Here is a 16,958-nt window from a genome sequence, read left to right on the forward strand (position 1 = left end):
TTAAGTGAAATTGGAAAGCTACTATTAAAAAATGGGCTATTCCATGTGACAGTGGAATGGGACATTTGAATACATTTAATATGAAGTCCCATTCCATAAATATGGTTGAATAATGAATCTAGAAAATTAGCTAAAGCTTAAAATTTACTCTAGTATAATAAAAGTTAAAAAACATTACAATGTGCCTGTGACGGAACGGGACTAAATACAAAATCCTTCCGAGGTAACATAACATTAACCTTATGTGAAATTAGACCGGCCAGGGCTCTGATTTTTCCTGTGCAGGGTAAGCAGACACAATGGTTTAATAATATATTAATCTAGATATTTGTGCATTTGTTCTTTGTACAAAAAACCCAATTGTTTTGGTGATGGAGTGAGACATCCAGTGTGACGGCAAGGGACATGTGCATTTTCATCGTCTGATGTAGCAAGAACGTAAGTCACACAGTTCATTATTTTATATATATATATTAGTAGTAAATGTACTAAACTATGTATACAAATATGTATATTATTATTGAGTCATGACAAACCTTTTAAACTGCCTCTTGAAATACTGCTATTCACATACATTTGTTTTCAATAGTAGCTAGCTTCAGGATTAGCATTTACAGAAATACTAGTGCTGCCACATATCTCTTCATCAGGATAGGGAACACTGATGTATTTTAGACCAGATTTACCTTGAAAAAGCAGTGAATTAGCAAATGTATTGTTTTCAGTTTGGTTTCACTTTCTATGGAATGGCCCAATACATCTAAATTCAATTTACTTTATGCAAGACACACGGAATGCCTTCCAAAAACACAAATATTTCAACAATGGATTCCTGTATAACTTCCCAGGACTAGGATCCATTCCCAAAATGAAAGACTGGATAGATGTTAAGGCATTGGTTCCCAATCTCGCCCATTACAGGCCAGGTTTTTAAAGGATATCAATACTTGAGCCCAGATGGTAAATCAAATTGACTGAGGAGGACCCATTCTGCTAGTGTGCAGAATGGGTCCTGCTACGACACACGCAAGCCCTTGAATGCCTCTGCCTCATTGACAGGCAGAGGCATTTAAGGAGCGGTGCGGGGGCGGCAGGTGTTCCCAGAAACGGGGCGTGTCCATCCCATTTTTCTGGAGTGGCCAGCCCAGGGACTGTGTGAACGTACGCAGTCTGCTGGGCTTGCAAGCCGGCCAGCCTGAGTAAGCTGAGGCTTACTCAGCTGGCCGGCCTCCTGGCGCCATTCACCAGCTCGATGGTCGCGATGGTGATCCCAGCCTGCGACCTCCATCTCAGTGCTGGGATCGCAATTGCAGCAGGGGGTGTCTTACACCTCCTGCTGCATTTGCATTATTGCAAGGATCGCAGGTGCAAAGCTGCCTGCGTGCAGCTTTGCAATTGTGATCCTTGCTGAATCAGGCCCTATATCCCTTAGCCTGCTTGAAATCAGTTAATTATGGCCCTCATTCAGAGCCACTCGCTAGCGGCAGTACGCTCGTTCCGAGCGATGTTCGCACATCTGCGCATGCGTACGGTTTTTAGTATGCATGTGCGAACCAGTCAGTGCGGCCGAAAAACATTTGTACGCAATATAGCGAGTGCCTGCTATTTTGAGTGACAGAATGAGGCGTATGTGGGTGGTAACAGGGGAAGGTGCTTGAAAACGGGGAGTGGAGATCCGTTCGCAGGCGTGCTTAAAGGTCAAAACGGGCGTTTTATGGGTGTGCATAATTAATATAGCAGCGTCAATGACCACGTCACTTGTTTTTTTTTAACTCAGAACTGCTCGCAAAATAGCGGTTGAAAAAACCAACCACAAGAATAGCGAGCAGTTCATATCCTGTTCGATGTACTCGATTAATCTAATAAATAGCGGACATGACGTATGGTACGAGCGGCCAGGGGGCGTTTTTAAGAAATAAAAGAGCGTATGTTTTGCTCGCTCGTTCAGACTTAGAGGTGTGAACAGACTGCAATGTGCGAACGGATCATTTGCACCACCCCTTGTTTTTGAACGAACAAACGAACGCAAATAGCGAACGGCTCTGAATGAGGGCCTATATCCCTTAGCCACGGGCTGAAGAGAGAGAGAGACAAATCCAATTTGTACAATACTTTTGGCTGCAAAAAGTTTATAGTTCTAAGAACAGCCCAGTCTCCATGGACAATTATATATGTAAATCTACAAGATAGAGCTGCAAATTCTGCAACTCTCAACACTGTAGAGCTGCCTAAAGAGCCAGTTACCCATATGGGAAATTTCAAGTTCACCAAATCCAAGGTTTCAAACTGAGCATGTTTTAAATTTAAAGCTATTATAACTAAGTTGAGGTCCCAAGGAACTACATGGGAGCAAAGTATGGTGGTGCACATGCAGCACAATTTGCAAAAACATCTGTACTTCTGGCACAAGTTGCTGCTTCTCTGAAAAAAGACAGAAAGGAGAGATCTGAATTTTGTAAAGACATACTGAATAAGCCGGGCTACTGAGAATAAGCCCCGGCTCTCTAGGTTGGAGGCCTGAATACACCCAGACATGGCTTGGCCAATGCTAAATAGCACAGGCCTTCTCTTGGTACTCCTGACTAATGGATTCCTCTGCATTGACTGTAGGTGGTGCACACATATGTAATTAATGAAAAGAAAAAAAAAGCTAGGCAGAGATAGGATTACAGTAAACCATGTATATTTCCTTACCTATTACAGGAATGAGGGTTTTTAATAGGGGGGAAAGAAATCCCAGCTTTCATATGATCAGATTGTATAGCAATGTATGTGAATATGCACTGTAGCCCAATATAAGTAAGGAGCACTGTGAAAGAGGACTGGGCATGTATTTTAAAAAAGACACATGATGGCTTCAGCATCAGGGGCACTGGCACATTTTACTCTGGAAACAAGTAAATGAGGAACAATTGTGCACTGCATAAATCCTGGCAATGTCAGAATGCCCCTCTGCTTCCTCTTCAAACTCATATATGTTGACAGCCAAGGTTTTTATTACTGCAACTTTGGGAATAACATTTAATTGGTTTTAAAAACATATTGAAACAGGTGAATACCAAATCTGTATTTACCGCGCCAGATCTTTTGTTAATAGAAGTTACTATTAAGACCTATGAGAGCATGTTGTAGCTTATTTAGCTATCCTAAAGGTGCCTATCCACTAGAAGACAGGCAAAAGACTGCAAGATTACGACATTGTAATTGTGCAGTCGTTTGTCAGTCTGTGCTGTGCCTACACTGAGCGAGCAGTCAATCATCTGCAAAACATGTTGAACCTGACATTATCATCGTCAGGTTGACCAGCATTTTTGCCCGATGATAGATGTCTAAACAAACATTTTTTTAAACAATCTGCAAACGATTTTGAAACGATTATCAAACGATATCATTCAATCGCTCATTTTAATCGTCTAGTGGATAAGCACCTTAAGTAAGGGCACAAGCCTGCTAACTTGATGATAATCTTAGTGATCTCACTGGGGATATTATTGTGTATGGGATTCACTAGTCTCCATTATTCCTAACGTTATGGCACAAGCAGATGTGATGCTTCAAAACTTCAATTTGAGTTAAGACATAATAGACATATATTATTGGTGCTACACAGGGACATATGACAGATAATACAATTGGAAAATCAGCCCTACCTGCAGAGAAGTGATGCAATCGTAGTGAATGGTGGTCATCTCATTTTCTGTCAGAGCGTTCCCGGTCTGGTCATTGATTTCAAACCCGGTGTAAAACTTTAACATGTCCAGAAGCTATCGAGAGACTCCTGTTAGTGGGGATGCAGGATTTAAAGCTCCCTTATAACATATGTGAGAAAACACAACATACCTGAGAAAACAAGTGTCCTTCCTGCTCTCGCTGACAGAGACTGGATAAATAGCAATGAACAACAAGATGAGAGTCATCCAGCACAGTGTTAAACCAGCGGCGTGTGGGAAGTAAAGCCTGTGGAAGAGAACTGCAATCAGCAAATGGAATTAAAATTACACAAACCTGAGTTTGTGGCTATGGGGTAGATTTACTAAAGCTTTCAACAGTGGACGTGTTGCTCATAGCAACCAAACAGATTCTGACACTCATTTTCTAAAATGTATTAGAGAAATTATAGCTATAATCTGATTGGTTGCTATGGCAACACCAGTTTTTATTTTTAGAAGCTTTAGTTAATCTATCCCCATAAATGTGTTAGAGAAAGATCCCAGCACTAGATATTAAAGTTCATATTCCTGGCAGAGAAATCGCCAAGTATTTCAAATGTATAATTAATAATATATATATATATATATATATATATATATATAATTTATTTCTTTATTTTAAAATTCATAAATTAATTACTGCACTACTAGCCGAGTCCACCTATTCAGAAGAATCACCTAGTCTCCTTTAAAGGACCATTAAAATATATTTTTGAATAATCTCCATATATATCCTGTTGCTTCCTACACCCCTGTGCTTCATTCAGAAATCCAGCACATCCTCTTCCTCTGCAGCTCACACAGCTGTCACTCTTCATTTCCATGCCTCTCTCCCAGTTTAAGATGTATATTTACCGGTGGAAATTTCGTATAAAGGCTGTGGTATGAAAAGCTGGCAGGTTCTGAATGTTGACAGTCAGAATGCAGAAATGGACATTAGGTCGGCAAGCAATATGTTCATAATGTTGATATTTAACATGTTGACACCAGACATGTTTTTTTTGCATATTTTAGCCTAACCCTAATCTTTTTTTTTTAAATGTTTTTCTTTATTAAAGTATGGGCACATTATATTTTAAATTTCAATTTTATTGTATTATCAAAAAGAACATCAACATTGTGTATCAAAAAATGAGACATGTTGCTTATCTGTTAAGTCTCTTTCTTTGACTCCATAGCGGGCACAGGGATGACACTGAGGTATAGTCTGGAGAGGAGAGTTTGGGCACCAAATAGTTAATCAAATTACCCACAAGCTCAGGCTCCTCTCCTCTATACCTCACCTCCAGCCACTGGCCATCAGTTTACCTTGGACTGGGATGAAGATATGTACCTTTGATGTCAAAGGAGAACAATTTATCTAACTCCACAATTAATTGTAGTAAACAATCATAACTGTACATGCCTAACAATGATCATTATTCAGCCAAAATCTACAAAGAACCTCCCTATATGTTCAGGACGCCATAAATTAGCTTATAACCCATTTATGTAGCTACTAATAAAATGAATGCAGGTATACCTTCCTTTATAATGTGATAAAATATTTAACTACCCTTGTACCTATATAAAAATACACAAGAAAAGCTTAGTTGATGAGAAACTATAGTCCAGATGCAGTGCTGGAGGTAATCCACGAGTATATTGCTCAAAAGAAGTGTGTATCGGAAAATGCCTATATTCGCCCATATACGCATCTTGAGATGAGACCTCTCCTGCATCAGCAGCCTATGCGCTTGCTTATCATCAGCGTGTACTTTGCAGCATCCTTATAGTAGGCGCAAAATATATGCCTCCTAACAGTTGTGTTTTCACATATGCCCAGGTCTGCATAGCCCGCACCAATCCAGTTCTGGCACTTTGGTGATTAGAGCAGACGTGGGTGTGTGTATGTGTGTCCCTGTGGTAGAGAATATAGGTTGTAAGCTTCACTGGGGCAGGAACTGATGCAAATGATTAAATATAATCTCTAAAGAGTTGCTTAATATGTTGGTGTCATAAAGAACTATCACTAATAATAATAATATCATGACAAAAAAACACAAAATACACAGTACCTCTAGGTCAATCATGAGTTCTATGAAACGCTCACAGTAATGGATTTTCTCCATGGAGACAGAACCTGCAGAGTAAAGGAAAAATCCATCTTCAACATCAGCAAACTGTACTGGCTTTTGATTATTTTTATGGCCTTCCTCTAAGTGCTCATACACACTGACAGACATGGCTACTGATACACAGCATGGAGGGTTGACTGACCCTATAGGGAATCAATAATCTCTACGGTAACCTAGACCTCATGGCACAGAGTCAAGCGCTAGATTCACGGCGGGACAAGCAGTATTCCAGCTTTATCAAGTGCATGAGTGTACAAGTGTTTACCATAGAGATCAATGGGGGAGATGTATCAAACCTTCAAAGAAGTTGTCCATAGAAAACAATCAGCTTCTAGCTATCTCATTTATCAAGTACATTCTATAAACTTAGAAGCTAATTGGTTACTATGGACAATTTGTCCACCTGTATTGGGAGGGCAAAAAGGCTACTGACAGCCATTTTCATTCATGGTCCTTATGTGTGTATCAGACTTGAGATGGTGTATCAGGCATTAAATGGTACAGGAATGTGGAAAGTAGACAAGCCATAAATCCTTTAGGCGTTGTCCTTTGCGATGTACGCCTTCGTTAAGTTTTTAGAAAGTTCTTATCAGTAGTTAACCAATAGAGTAGTTTGAAGTAGGTTTATACCCATATTAGTAAGAGTTAGCTGGGTATGACAAGTAGGATGCTATATAAACAAAGAACAAAGGAGCCTGCCCTTTGCCTGGATCAATATGCAGTTGGTGGTCAGGAAATTGTTCGCCCAGGTATTCTGAATAGACCGAAGGCTCCTGGATTGTGTAACCATTTTCTATTCTGAAGTTAAGTAACTATTATTCTTTTATATGTTGTTATTTGTTGTAATAAATTACATATTTTTTTCAAGATATTGGTTTGTGTGGCTTAATTGACTTTTTGTATCCAAGAACCTTATTTCGTTCCCCCGGGAACACCACCTAACCAATTTAGAAAGTTTGATATCTCTCCCCCCTTTAAGAGCTGCAATTCCAATAGTATTTTCAGAAAATATATCAAGCAATTAAAAGCGAAGGAAGTAAATTACCATTTACCTGTTGCTTGAATTGATCGGAGCACAGACAGGAACTTCTGTATAAGCTGCCATAAAAATGTCCTTTCCTGAGTGGCTCTGCAATATCCATGAGGGGAAAGCATTGTAACCAACTTACATTGAACCGGTCAAGAAAAAGAAATTAAAATACATTTTCAATGAGTTTACGTTTCCTTTTCCAAGTTACAACTCCAACAAAAACACGTATGCTATACCGACATCACAACAACGGTTGCTCTCAAAATATGGAGGCTCTGCAAACTTATATAACACACATTTCAGTGACCACCATCAGCTTCACCATTATCCTTACAGACCAGGGTTAGCTGGTGTAAACTAAATGTTTTTTATTTTTTTCTTAAACTCTGTTTTTTTTATTAGGCTGTGATTAAAGGCTCGGCGCCATGACTTCTTTAAAAAAAAAAAAAAAGCCTGTCATAATCCCCTTGGTCACTCTTAATCTACATTCTTGTTGCTTGTAGTCTTCATTTGAATGAGTTGAACCAATACAGTAAATTCACACACAACAGAGAATTAGGGAGGGTGAACCAGATCAGAGGTAGTAAATCTGTCTAGCATCAGCTAAGACTTCACAAACTCCTCCCCTAACAACAGGTGAAAACCACAACTAAAGGCCCCCATACAACTGCGACGGATCGGCAGCCATCGATGTTCCGCGATTCGTCGCAGGATCGGTGAAATTCTACATGTTAAATTTCACCAACCTGCCAATCACGGTCACTTTCTGATTGTGATTGGCAAATCTGTTAAATCCGACATGCTGGATTTTAGCGATCCTGCGATGCCGGGTTGCAGGATCGCGACGATCCGTCGCAGATGTATGGGGGCCTTAACATTCTCAATCTTAAAGGGTAAACAACTCCAAGACATTAATGTGGCAAAATACAGAGAAACAAATCATGGTTTAATCTCTCTCATGTTTTTTTCAATTCAAAACCTTCAGTCCGACTGAGAAAAGTGGAAGGAAGAAAGAATTTTCTCTTTTGAGATATGAGATAAAAATCATAATAACTTTGGATTATCAAAGTTATAGAGCATTAAAACATGGTTGATAAAAGGTTTCTAATACATATCAATGTTTAATAAGCAGCATTTAAATTTTTTTTAATTAAAACATTAATGCAAAAAAACTGGTTTAAACGAAAAAAAAGTTTTAAACCAAAAAAACAAATTTATTGTGTTTATTAAAAAAAAAATAGGTTATTTTTTCCAACCAAGCACTGTCCCTCGTTCCGTCCTTCATTACCTGCAACGGGGCCACATGCAATATTGACCAGTTGGACATGCAGCATGGAGTACGCATACTAGCCGTACACACTGAGCGAAGCGACCGATATGTTGTTCCGACCGGAAACTACATATCGTGCCGACATCGTCTCAGTGTGTACCCAGCTTAAGAGCAACCCGCAAATCAGAGTTCTACTTCTGTTCTTTCATCTCTGGGGCAAGATTATGTTTACTTACAGTTCTCCTGCCTGTGTGTCCATTTTTGCATCAGTCTTTTTAATGAGGTTGAAAAATCTCCTCAGCTTTTCAGTTTTTGTTAATTCTTGCTCCAGTCGAGCCTGTAAATGTACAGAGAGATGAGTGCAACAGTGTGAATCCAGTCAGGTGATGCTTTTCCACCTAACTGTATATATGACATTATAAACCGTAAACAACATTCAATCTCTTCAAAAATATCCAAGTAATAAAATATGTGGTACAAAAAAACAACACGGAGCAGAAGTTCCCAAACTCAGTCCTAACAGTCCATGTTTTAAGGATATCCATGCTTGAACACAGGTGACTTAATTGGTACCTCAGTCAATTTGATTTAACCACCTGAGCTCAACCATGGATCTCTCTAAAACCTGAACTGTTGGGTTGCCTTGAGGACCGCGTTTGAAAACCTCTGACATAGAGGGTCCAGGATTTCCATGAAAAGGAAAACATAATATAGATCAGGATACACAGTAACATCTCATAATCAAAGTTCTGGGGGAGAATAGAGGACAGGGCTGGAGGTGGTGCAAGGCCTGGAAGAAGAGGAGTCAAAATTGCCCTATTAGTCACAAAAAATAAACTTACAGGCTGCAGGCAGATCCACATGGGCAGAGACACGAGTTGCTGGATTTGTTCACGGATTAAATCAACCTCCTGGAAAAAAAAAATACCATCAGGCACTGGAGATACTTGGCCTCAGACACTCACAGATAGAACTTGTATAGTAAAATCACAGGATAGCAGCGCCAATGTGCAGGGCAATGTATGAATGGTCAGTGGAATTGACCATTCTGACAGCTGCAGCTATCGATAGCGACAGCTGCAGCTGTTGTTTGCCCCATCACCACAGTAGGGACAGCACTGTCCCTGCTGCGGCAGCTGCTGGCTCCGGTGGCGATGCTTGTGAGATCCTGTGCATATCCAGTTTAGCCAGCCCGGAATAGAGACACAGCGCATCAGCACTAGGCTGATGTGCTGTGTGCTCAGGCAGGGATCGCCGCAGGGGGGGGGGGGGGATCACTCCTCCACTCCGGCAGATGAGATGTTCATACATATCGGTAGTGCTTCCTGCTTCGCCTCGGTAAAGAGGCAAAGCAGGAAGAGTTATAGAGGCACGATCTGTGCTGCTATAATACATTTACCCATCAGTTACAAGGAAGGGGCTTTCACTAGGATGTCAATTTGAAAGTTCATCCAGTTGAAGGCAATACTCCTCTTGCCTCTGTTAAATGGAAAATATATCAATGTGTTCAGCCATATACATAATAAATTGTATCGTAGCCCTCCCTCTGACCACTGCTGTTTGTATTTCCCTCAAGATGTCCACTAGGTAAAACTGTGTTCCACAGTTATACCCATAGGTCCGGAGCCTGCTGAGTGCTAGGAGGATAATTTCTTTACCTATCCCTGCAATACCTATTATCCTTACTAATTAAAACAATCGATTGATGTGTGTCAATATCATATAACAAGATAAACATATTATGAATGGTTACATACAATAGAAAGAGAAATACAGGCAATAGTATACTGGTTTTTAAATAAGCTTTATAGATAAATAAATGTTGCAAACATTATATGAAGGTGGTGAACAATACTGTTATTAATATATATGACGAAAGAGTGTATTGTAACCCAGGTGACTCCATCTTGTGTACTGTCTTTTATATATTCCCCATATTCTAGTCATCTGTGTACATTTTTTGTAACTTTAGCTGATGAAATTATTATGGATGATTAACAAGTAATTTTATTTCTGCAACAAATTAAAATGTTATTTTTTCCCATGCAGCTACTGACTTGTTATTGTTATCACGCAGGTGCCTGATAAGGACTTTCTTAGCCACAAGATAATACCCAATGCTGAGAGTACTTAAAGTTAGAACTAAAGAGAGACAATGTATTATGTGATGAGGTGAAAAATGACTGACAATTTTCAAGAAAAATGAAAGCTAAAAACCAATCACAGACAGGCTGCTTTACATAATGAGCTCTTCTGGACAATAGTACATGAGGCGTTCTCTTTAAGAACTGACATAGGTACATTTCTCGGAATTGGAGTGACGTGCTATGAATAATTATGAATATATATTAGCCTAGATAGAGTGAAGTGAATATCTATTGAGTGAAGTTGAGATGTGTTAAGATTTTATTATTGAAAACACGTTGCCCGTGCTGCGACACAAAAAGGGCTGGCTTGCGTGCTGTTATTTTTATTTATGAACACTTGAAGTAAAACTTTTAACGACTTCAATCCTCAATATGTAGACAATCAGTTATTATTCCATTTTATTACCTCATGACCTGTTGAACGACCAAAGTGACCCATACTGACAGAAGACCTACTCATGATATTGAGAAGGGTGTAGAACAAATGGTTAGAAATTGGGAGCCTTATATTGACTCAAGCAGAACAGGAGAAAATATTCAAGATTTGAATCCATCGATTGGTTTCTACATCTAAGCGTAGGTATATTTGCACAGTATACATTCTTGTGTGATGCGATTATTATATTGAAGGACCCTAGCACCAGATAAGCCCAATAATCCCTATATAAATAGTACACATACACGATGGAGCAATCACCCCACAATCAAGTGTTTGGCACAAAACAATAGTCATATAATCAATGCAGTAACGTTTAGTTATCCAATAATACATGTAATGAATTAAAGTGACTATAGTATACACCAAGCAGACAGTTACCGGGCTGTTGAAGCAGTGATCTAAGAACAGGAGGAGGATTGTGCGTTCTTGCAATGAGAAGTGGCTCTCTGATTCCTCAGTCACGGACGCCTCTCTTATACTCTTGAAGAAAAATGGGAAATGTTCTGGCTTCTTCTCAAAGGTCTGAAAGTTATAAATTACATTATAGAAAGGTTAAAAATCTGCTGAACATTTTATCGGACATGTACTTATTGCCACTAGGGCAGCCATCGCTCAATTCTGGAAGCAAGATAACCCCCCCCCCCCCCCCTTCTTTGATAAAGACTAAAATAAATCATAGTTTTTTGATGGAAACGCTGAATTGTCCATATTCTCCCTCTACTAATTCACCAATGATAAAGTGGTTCAGTTGGCATGAGTTCAATATGGGGGGTCCCATCCCTCCCAGTAAACACAAATTGATACTCCAAGGTTCTGTTACGTTCTCTATTTTGATTTGACTGTTGCAGTTGTGGAGTGGTCTTTGTTATTAGTATATATTATCTTTTATCTTTGATTGATATTCTATATTTGGTATAATATAATGTAATGTTTTATCTGTAATTCTTTTCTTTTTATTGTGTTATCTTATTGCCTGTAGCCCCCACCCCTTTATCTTTTTTTTTTTTATTCTCTGTACCCCTTCTTTTTTTTTTTATTTGGAAAAAAAACCTAACAAAATATTCAATGAAAATTAATGTTTAAAAAAAAAAAAAAAATCTGCTGAACTCAGAGCAGTCAGATGAAAAAACATTCTTGTATGCTACCAGGAGTGCACAAAGGGCACAAAACCAAACTGCATACAATGATAAATTCACTGAGTGTGCCTAGTAGCACACACCTGTCAGCCACTCAGAGTTGTGTGGACAGAGCCCAAAGTCTTTAAAATGCAGACTATTAATTCAATAGAAACCAATCACACTAATGAGCCACTAAGTAACTGCATGGTCATAGTCTGAGGTTATGTCATGGTAACAAGCAAGTATCAGCAAACATTTAGTGTTCTATGGGAACAGTGGTTGCTATAGGTGAAGTCTAGATTAGGTCTTATGAACCATTACACAAGGTAAGTTATAGCTCTATAGTCACCATTTCAATGGAACAATTTATTTAAAAATAAAACTAAAACAGAATGCAACAAGGCAAAAACCAAACCCAAACCCTCCGGTTCAAGCTTGTAAAAAAAGAATATAAAATAGGGTGGTGCTCCCTTGAAACAGTAAATGAAACAAATTCAAACGAGCAGCTCCAACAAACAGGATCTGTCACCTGCTATAACACTAAAAAATTAAAAAAACACTGTGGAGCACGTATCTGAAAAAAATTAAAAAAACGCTCAACATCAGTCTCAATGTAAATAATAAAATGCAATTTTTCTGTAAATACACTGTATAGACCTATTCATGAACACCGGAGCCTCTCTTTTTTTTTTTTTTTTTTTTTAAAGGCTCCTGGCTGCATGAGTCTGTGTGCCCCAGATGGCTGAGGTCTACAGTCCTACACTGGTTACATACATGACATGGATGCCCCATGAAGTCCTTACCTCCCAAGCAGAGACATTCTCACGGAACTTCTCATTCACCATACAGCAGATGGACATCAGGTAGGCTTTACTGGAAACCTTGGGTGAGTAATTCAACCACAGATAGTTCTCTAGGTACTGACTGTTAGAAAAGGACAAAAAGAGGAATATCTTGTGATGAATTCATACAAGTGGCTAGCGGATCACTTTCTTCAAAACTGTAGATAATTAGAAGTCTCACTTTTACACAGTTCCATTGTTAGATTAAATCCTGTGCATTATGGGGCTGCATCTATTGTGACTTATACCACTTTTAGACAGAAAAAGGCAATAAACCCAGCTTTTACACGGCATTTGTGTGCCGGGTTGTTTTGCCGGACCCTGTCTGTACCCCCCTTCAGACAGAAGAGCAAATTACCGGGTCATACATTTCTACCCGGTAATTTACTGATTAACACGTGTATTCCTTCTGTCTGGAAGGGTCAACCCGGGTCTAAATTCCCGGGTGCACAAGTGAAAAATAAACTGCGCTCAGCTAAAAATGGTTATGAAACATAAATGATGTTTGCACATAGAATGTACGGATCAGTATCTAACAAGATATGACAGTACACACTCTTATTCTCCGGGATATTGAAATATTTAAACGAGCAGAAATACAGAAGAATTCTACCAAAACACTCTGATATTAACCTGAAATGAATACGGCAAATGGAATCATATATGTGCTCAACTCTAATGTAAACAATATGAACCTAATCCAAATAACACTATTCTTGCTACTGAAAATAAATGAGCATGTAGGTACGTAGATAAATATTTTAATGAAAAATAAATAAAACATAAGTGGACTAATGCATATATGGAATTAGTACACGTGGCAACATGTAAATCCAAATAGTAGGAAATATCAAAGTATATATAGCACACATAAATCGAAATTGTTAAAGTTACCAATTTCTAGATTGGTGTAAAAAAGGTTAATAATGCAGAGGAGATCAGTTACAAATTCTGCTGGTCATAACTATAAGGAAGTCCTGGTTAGTAAAATAATGTTCATGTGTCGAAATTCTGAAAAAAACACAAGGAGGGTTCCTGGTAGATGGATGAGTAGGGGAAATGTGAAGAAAAGTCTTGTATATAGAACGGTGATGGTACCAGCGGCGTCCCGCTGATACCTGACAGTACAGTTCTGGTGTTGGTATGGAGGTGCCCGGGGTAGGCTTCTTGAGGAGGGAGTACGGACTGGTCGGCAAGTGAGGGGTTAATCTCAAACGGTTTGGCACTCCTAGTGCAACTGCTAGCGGAACGTCTGGTCCCAGGCGCCCGCCAGCACTGCCCCACGGAGTGGCTACTACGTTGGTGGGGAGGGATATTATGGCTTGTGCTGTGAAAAGCCAGTCACCATATATCCCCTCCGCACTGGAGACTTACCTTCCTGCGTCTCGCCGTTGTCCGCTTCTTCCTCCGGCCGGCTCTTGCTTGTAGTCTCGCGTCCTTCCTTCTCCTCGTGTAGTAACACTGGCTAGGATGCGCGCAAAACAGTCTTCTCCTCCGTCCCTTACTTCCGGGTTGTGATCACGTGGTGGTGATCGAGCCGCGGCTTAGTGGATCCTTAGTGCAGCAGTTATTTGTGTAACAAATCTCCAATGGTATTAACAAAAACTCAGTGTCTCAGTGTCTCCAACGCGTTTCTGCCTTTCAGGCCTTTATCAAGGAGTGAGTGGTGTTGTTGTTCCTGGGTTTAAATAGGGAAAGGTCCTCTTGTAATAGGTCATAGCACAGTGGGAGGGTCTCAATGATCTTGGTGAAAAAGTATGGAATATGGACCTTGGTAAATTGGTCTGACACAGAATAAAGTAAAATTAAAATGAAGAGAGAAATATATATAAAAAATAAAAATATAAATATATAAAGAAATAAAAAAAGATAAAAAAAGACCGGACAGGTCAAAATAAAACCAGTAACATGTTGAAGTGAATTAAGCTAAAAAGGTAATGTTCTACATCATTTGGCGTATTTTTATGTCAAAATGGAATACTCAATCCCGGATATCTGAGGATGAGTCCTCTATTACGGTATAAGTCCTTCAGCTGGAGTCCCCATAAATGCCAAAGTTCTATGGCTAATGGGTGCTGTCATCTAGATGTATCAGACAGAGGTCATGTCATATTAACATGTCCTAGACTCCTTAGCAGTGTCTATGACCAAATGGAAATGACGACCATAGAACTAAGGTTATTAATCCATCTAGTCATAATGGCACTATGTCATATTCCTAAAAAAGGAAAAAGTCATATGGTGTCGTGATCAAAACCAGGGTGGTCAATAGTGAATAATGAGAATGTAGACATATAAATCTTCATTTTCTGTAGTGAGTGCTATTACATATCGGGCCGTAATTAGCGTTCTTACATATGATAGATTTAATCTCATTATCTAAATTGTGTCCTCGAGGGGCGAATGTTTTGAGTTCATAAATCCATTCTAGTTCTCTAGTGTTAATCATGTGATCAAAATCGCCACCTCTCCAATTGTATTTCACTTGTTCCAACCCTATAAATCTGAGTGATTTTGGATTGCTGTTGTGATGGATTAAGAAGTGATTTGATAAATTATGCTCCTCCACTCCTCTCTTAATATTTCTGACATGTTCGCTAATGCGGATTTTCAATGGTCTAATGGTCCTCCCCACGTAGTTTTTTGCAGGTACACTCTAATAGGTAAATGACCCCTTTGGTATTACATGTGATCATACTCCTTATGGGATATTCCTTTCCTGTTGTGCATGATGTAAAGGTCACAGTGGGCTTGGTTGTTCTGTACTCATAATTGGTGCAGCCAAGGCATGTACCACAGTGATAAAACCCGTTGTTATTTACACGGTCTATGGTAGTTTGACTCAATGTCTTAGGTGGAATGTGATTACGTACTATTTTCTTTCTTAGGTCCGATGCCTTCTTGTAAATCAATTTGGGGTTTGGAGGTAGGTGTTTGGCCAATACGTCGTCCCCAAGTCATATATGCCAATGCTTATTCAGAATCTGCCTCACCTCTCTAGCTTGTTTTGAATATTGCGTGATGAAAAGGACCTCATTCTTATATTCGTTCCGCTTGGTATCAGCATCTTTGTATTCTAACAAATCACCCCTGTTGATGTTTGTTACCTCATCAAATGCCTTTTGCACAGAGTCCTTGTTATAATCCTTCTCAAGGAAATGTGATGTTAGAAGTTGGCCATGTGTTTGAAAGTCGCTCATCTTAGAACAGTTCCTCCTCAATCTTAGGAACTGTCCTTTGGGGATGGTATTGAGCCAATTCGGGTGGTGCCAACTAGTGGCTAGTATAAAACTGTTAACGTCTACTTCTTTTGTGAAGGTGTTAGTATGTATCTTCCCTTTTCAATGAATATATTAAGATCTACAAATTCCACCTTCTCCTTACTGTACTTGGCTGTAAATACTAGTTGGTTATCGTTATCATTGAGAGTGGTCAAAAATTGTTGTAGTGAGACTTCATCCCCTCGCCAGATGAAGAGGACATAGTCTATGTACCTCTTCCAGAGTACGAGGTTTGCCCCAAGTCCCGCCCCTCCCCAGATATGGCGGTCCTCCCACCAACTCATGAAGAGGTTGGCGTAGCTCGGGGTAAACCTCGTACCCACAGCGGTACCGGTGGTTTGTAAGAAAAAATGACCGTTGAACCAAACATAGTTATGTTTGAGTATGAACAAAATGCTATCAATAATAAAGTGCCGTTGAATATCCGTCAAAGATTCATCTTTGTTCAAATGGTATCTAATACTTAGTGTTCCCTCTAGCTCCGGCGGGAGGCAGGGCGCCGGAGCTAGAGAGGGCATGCTCGTGCGCGCCGAGAAGGGGGCATGGTCATCGGAAAAGGGGGCGTGTCTATAAGACGCGTCCCCTTTTCGTCACTCTTGGGGGCGTGCCCGGCACTTACGGACACGCCGGGCAGCCCCCAAGCCCTGCAGACAGGGAGAATAGATGCCGGGCGCATGCGCCCGGCGTCTATTCTCCGGCGGTGACCGGGTAACCGCATGTTTCTCCACCCGCGGGACGCTGCGTCCCGCGGGTGAGAACGGCTCCCGCAGGCTGTGAGGGCAGGGCGCTTTTTGCCCTCCTCCTGGAGGGCAGGGTGCTTTTTGCCCTCCAGAAGGAGGGCAGGGCGCCGCGCCCCGCTAAAACAGCCTAGCGGGAACGCTAATACTCTTGAAACCCTGAGTGTGGTCTATAACCGTGTATAGTGAGGTAATATCCATAGTCACCAACCAGAACTTGTCCTCCCATTGTATGTCATATAAAATATTCAATATCTGGGTAGTGTC

At 40.1% G+C, this 16,958-nt stretch overlaps 1 protein-coding gene across 1 annotated transcript in view; it reads right to left on the minus strand.

Moving 5' to 3' along the window:
- The window catches only part of AQR (aquarius intron-binding spliceosomal factor), a 169,904-nt gene that overhangs the window by 132,188 nt on the left and 20,758 nt on the right, over positions 1–16,958 (minus strand). Inside the window, exons 5-12 of the mRNA XM_088456488.1 lie at positions 12,635–12,755; positions 11,092–11,235; positions 8,970–9,038; positions 8,364–8,464; positions 6,880–6,956; positions 5,768–5,832; positions 3,841–3,957; positions 3,651–3,764 (exon numbers count right to left, since the gene is read on the minus strand). Of these exons, the coding sequence (XP_088312614.1) occupies positions 3,651–3,764; positions 3,841–3,957; positions 5,768–5,832; positions 6,880–6,956; positions 8,364–8,464; positions 8,970–9,038; positions 11,092–11,235; positions 12,635–12,755 (808 nt within the window). The remainder of the gene's footprint in view (positions 1–3,650; positions 3,765–3,840; positions 3,958–5,767; positions 5,833–6,879; positions 6,957–8,363; positions 8,465–8,969; positions 9,039–11,091; positions 11,236–12,634; positions 12,756–16,958) is intronic.

The sequence above is a fragment of the Taudactylus pleione genome, unplaced genomic scaffold (genome assembly GCF_031769625.1).
Source record: "Taudactylus pleione unplaced genomic scaffold, aTauple2 ptg000707l, whole genome shotgun sequence".
Taxonomy (NCBI): Eukaryota; Metazoa; Chordata; class Amphibia; order Anura; family Myobatrachidae; genus Taudactylus; species Taudactylus pleione.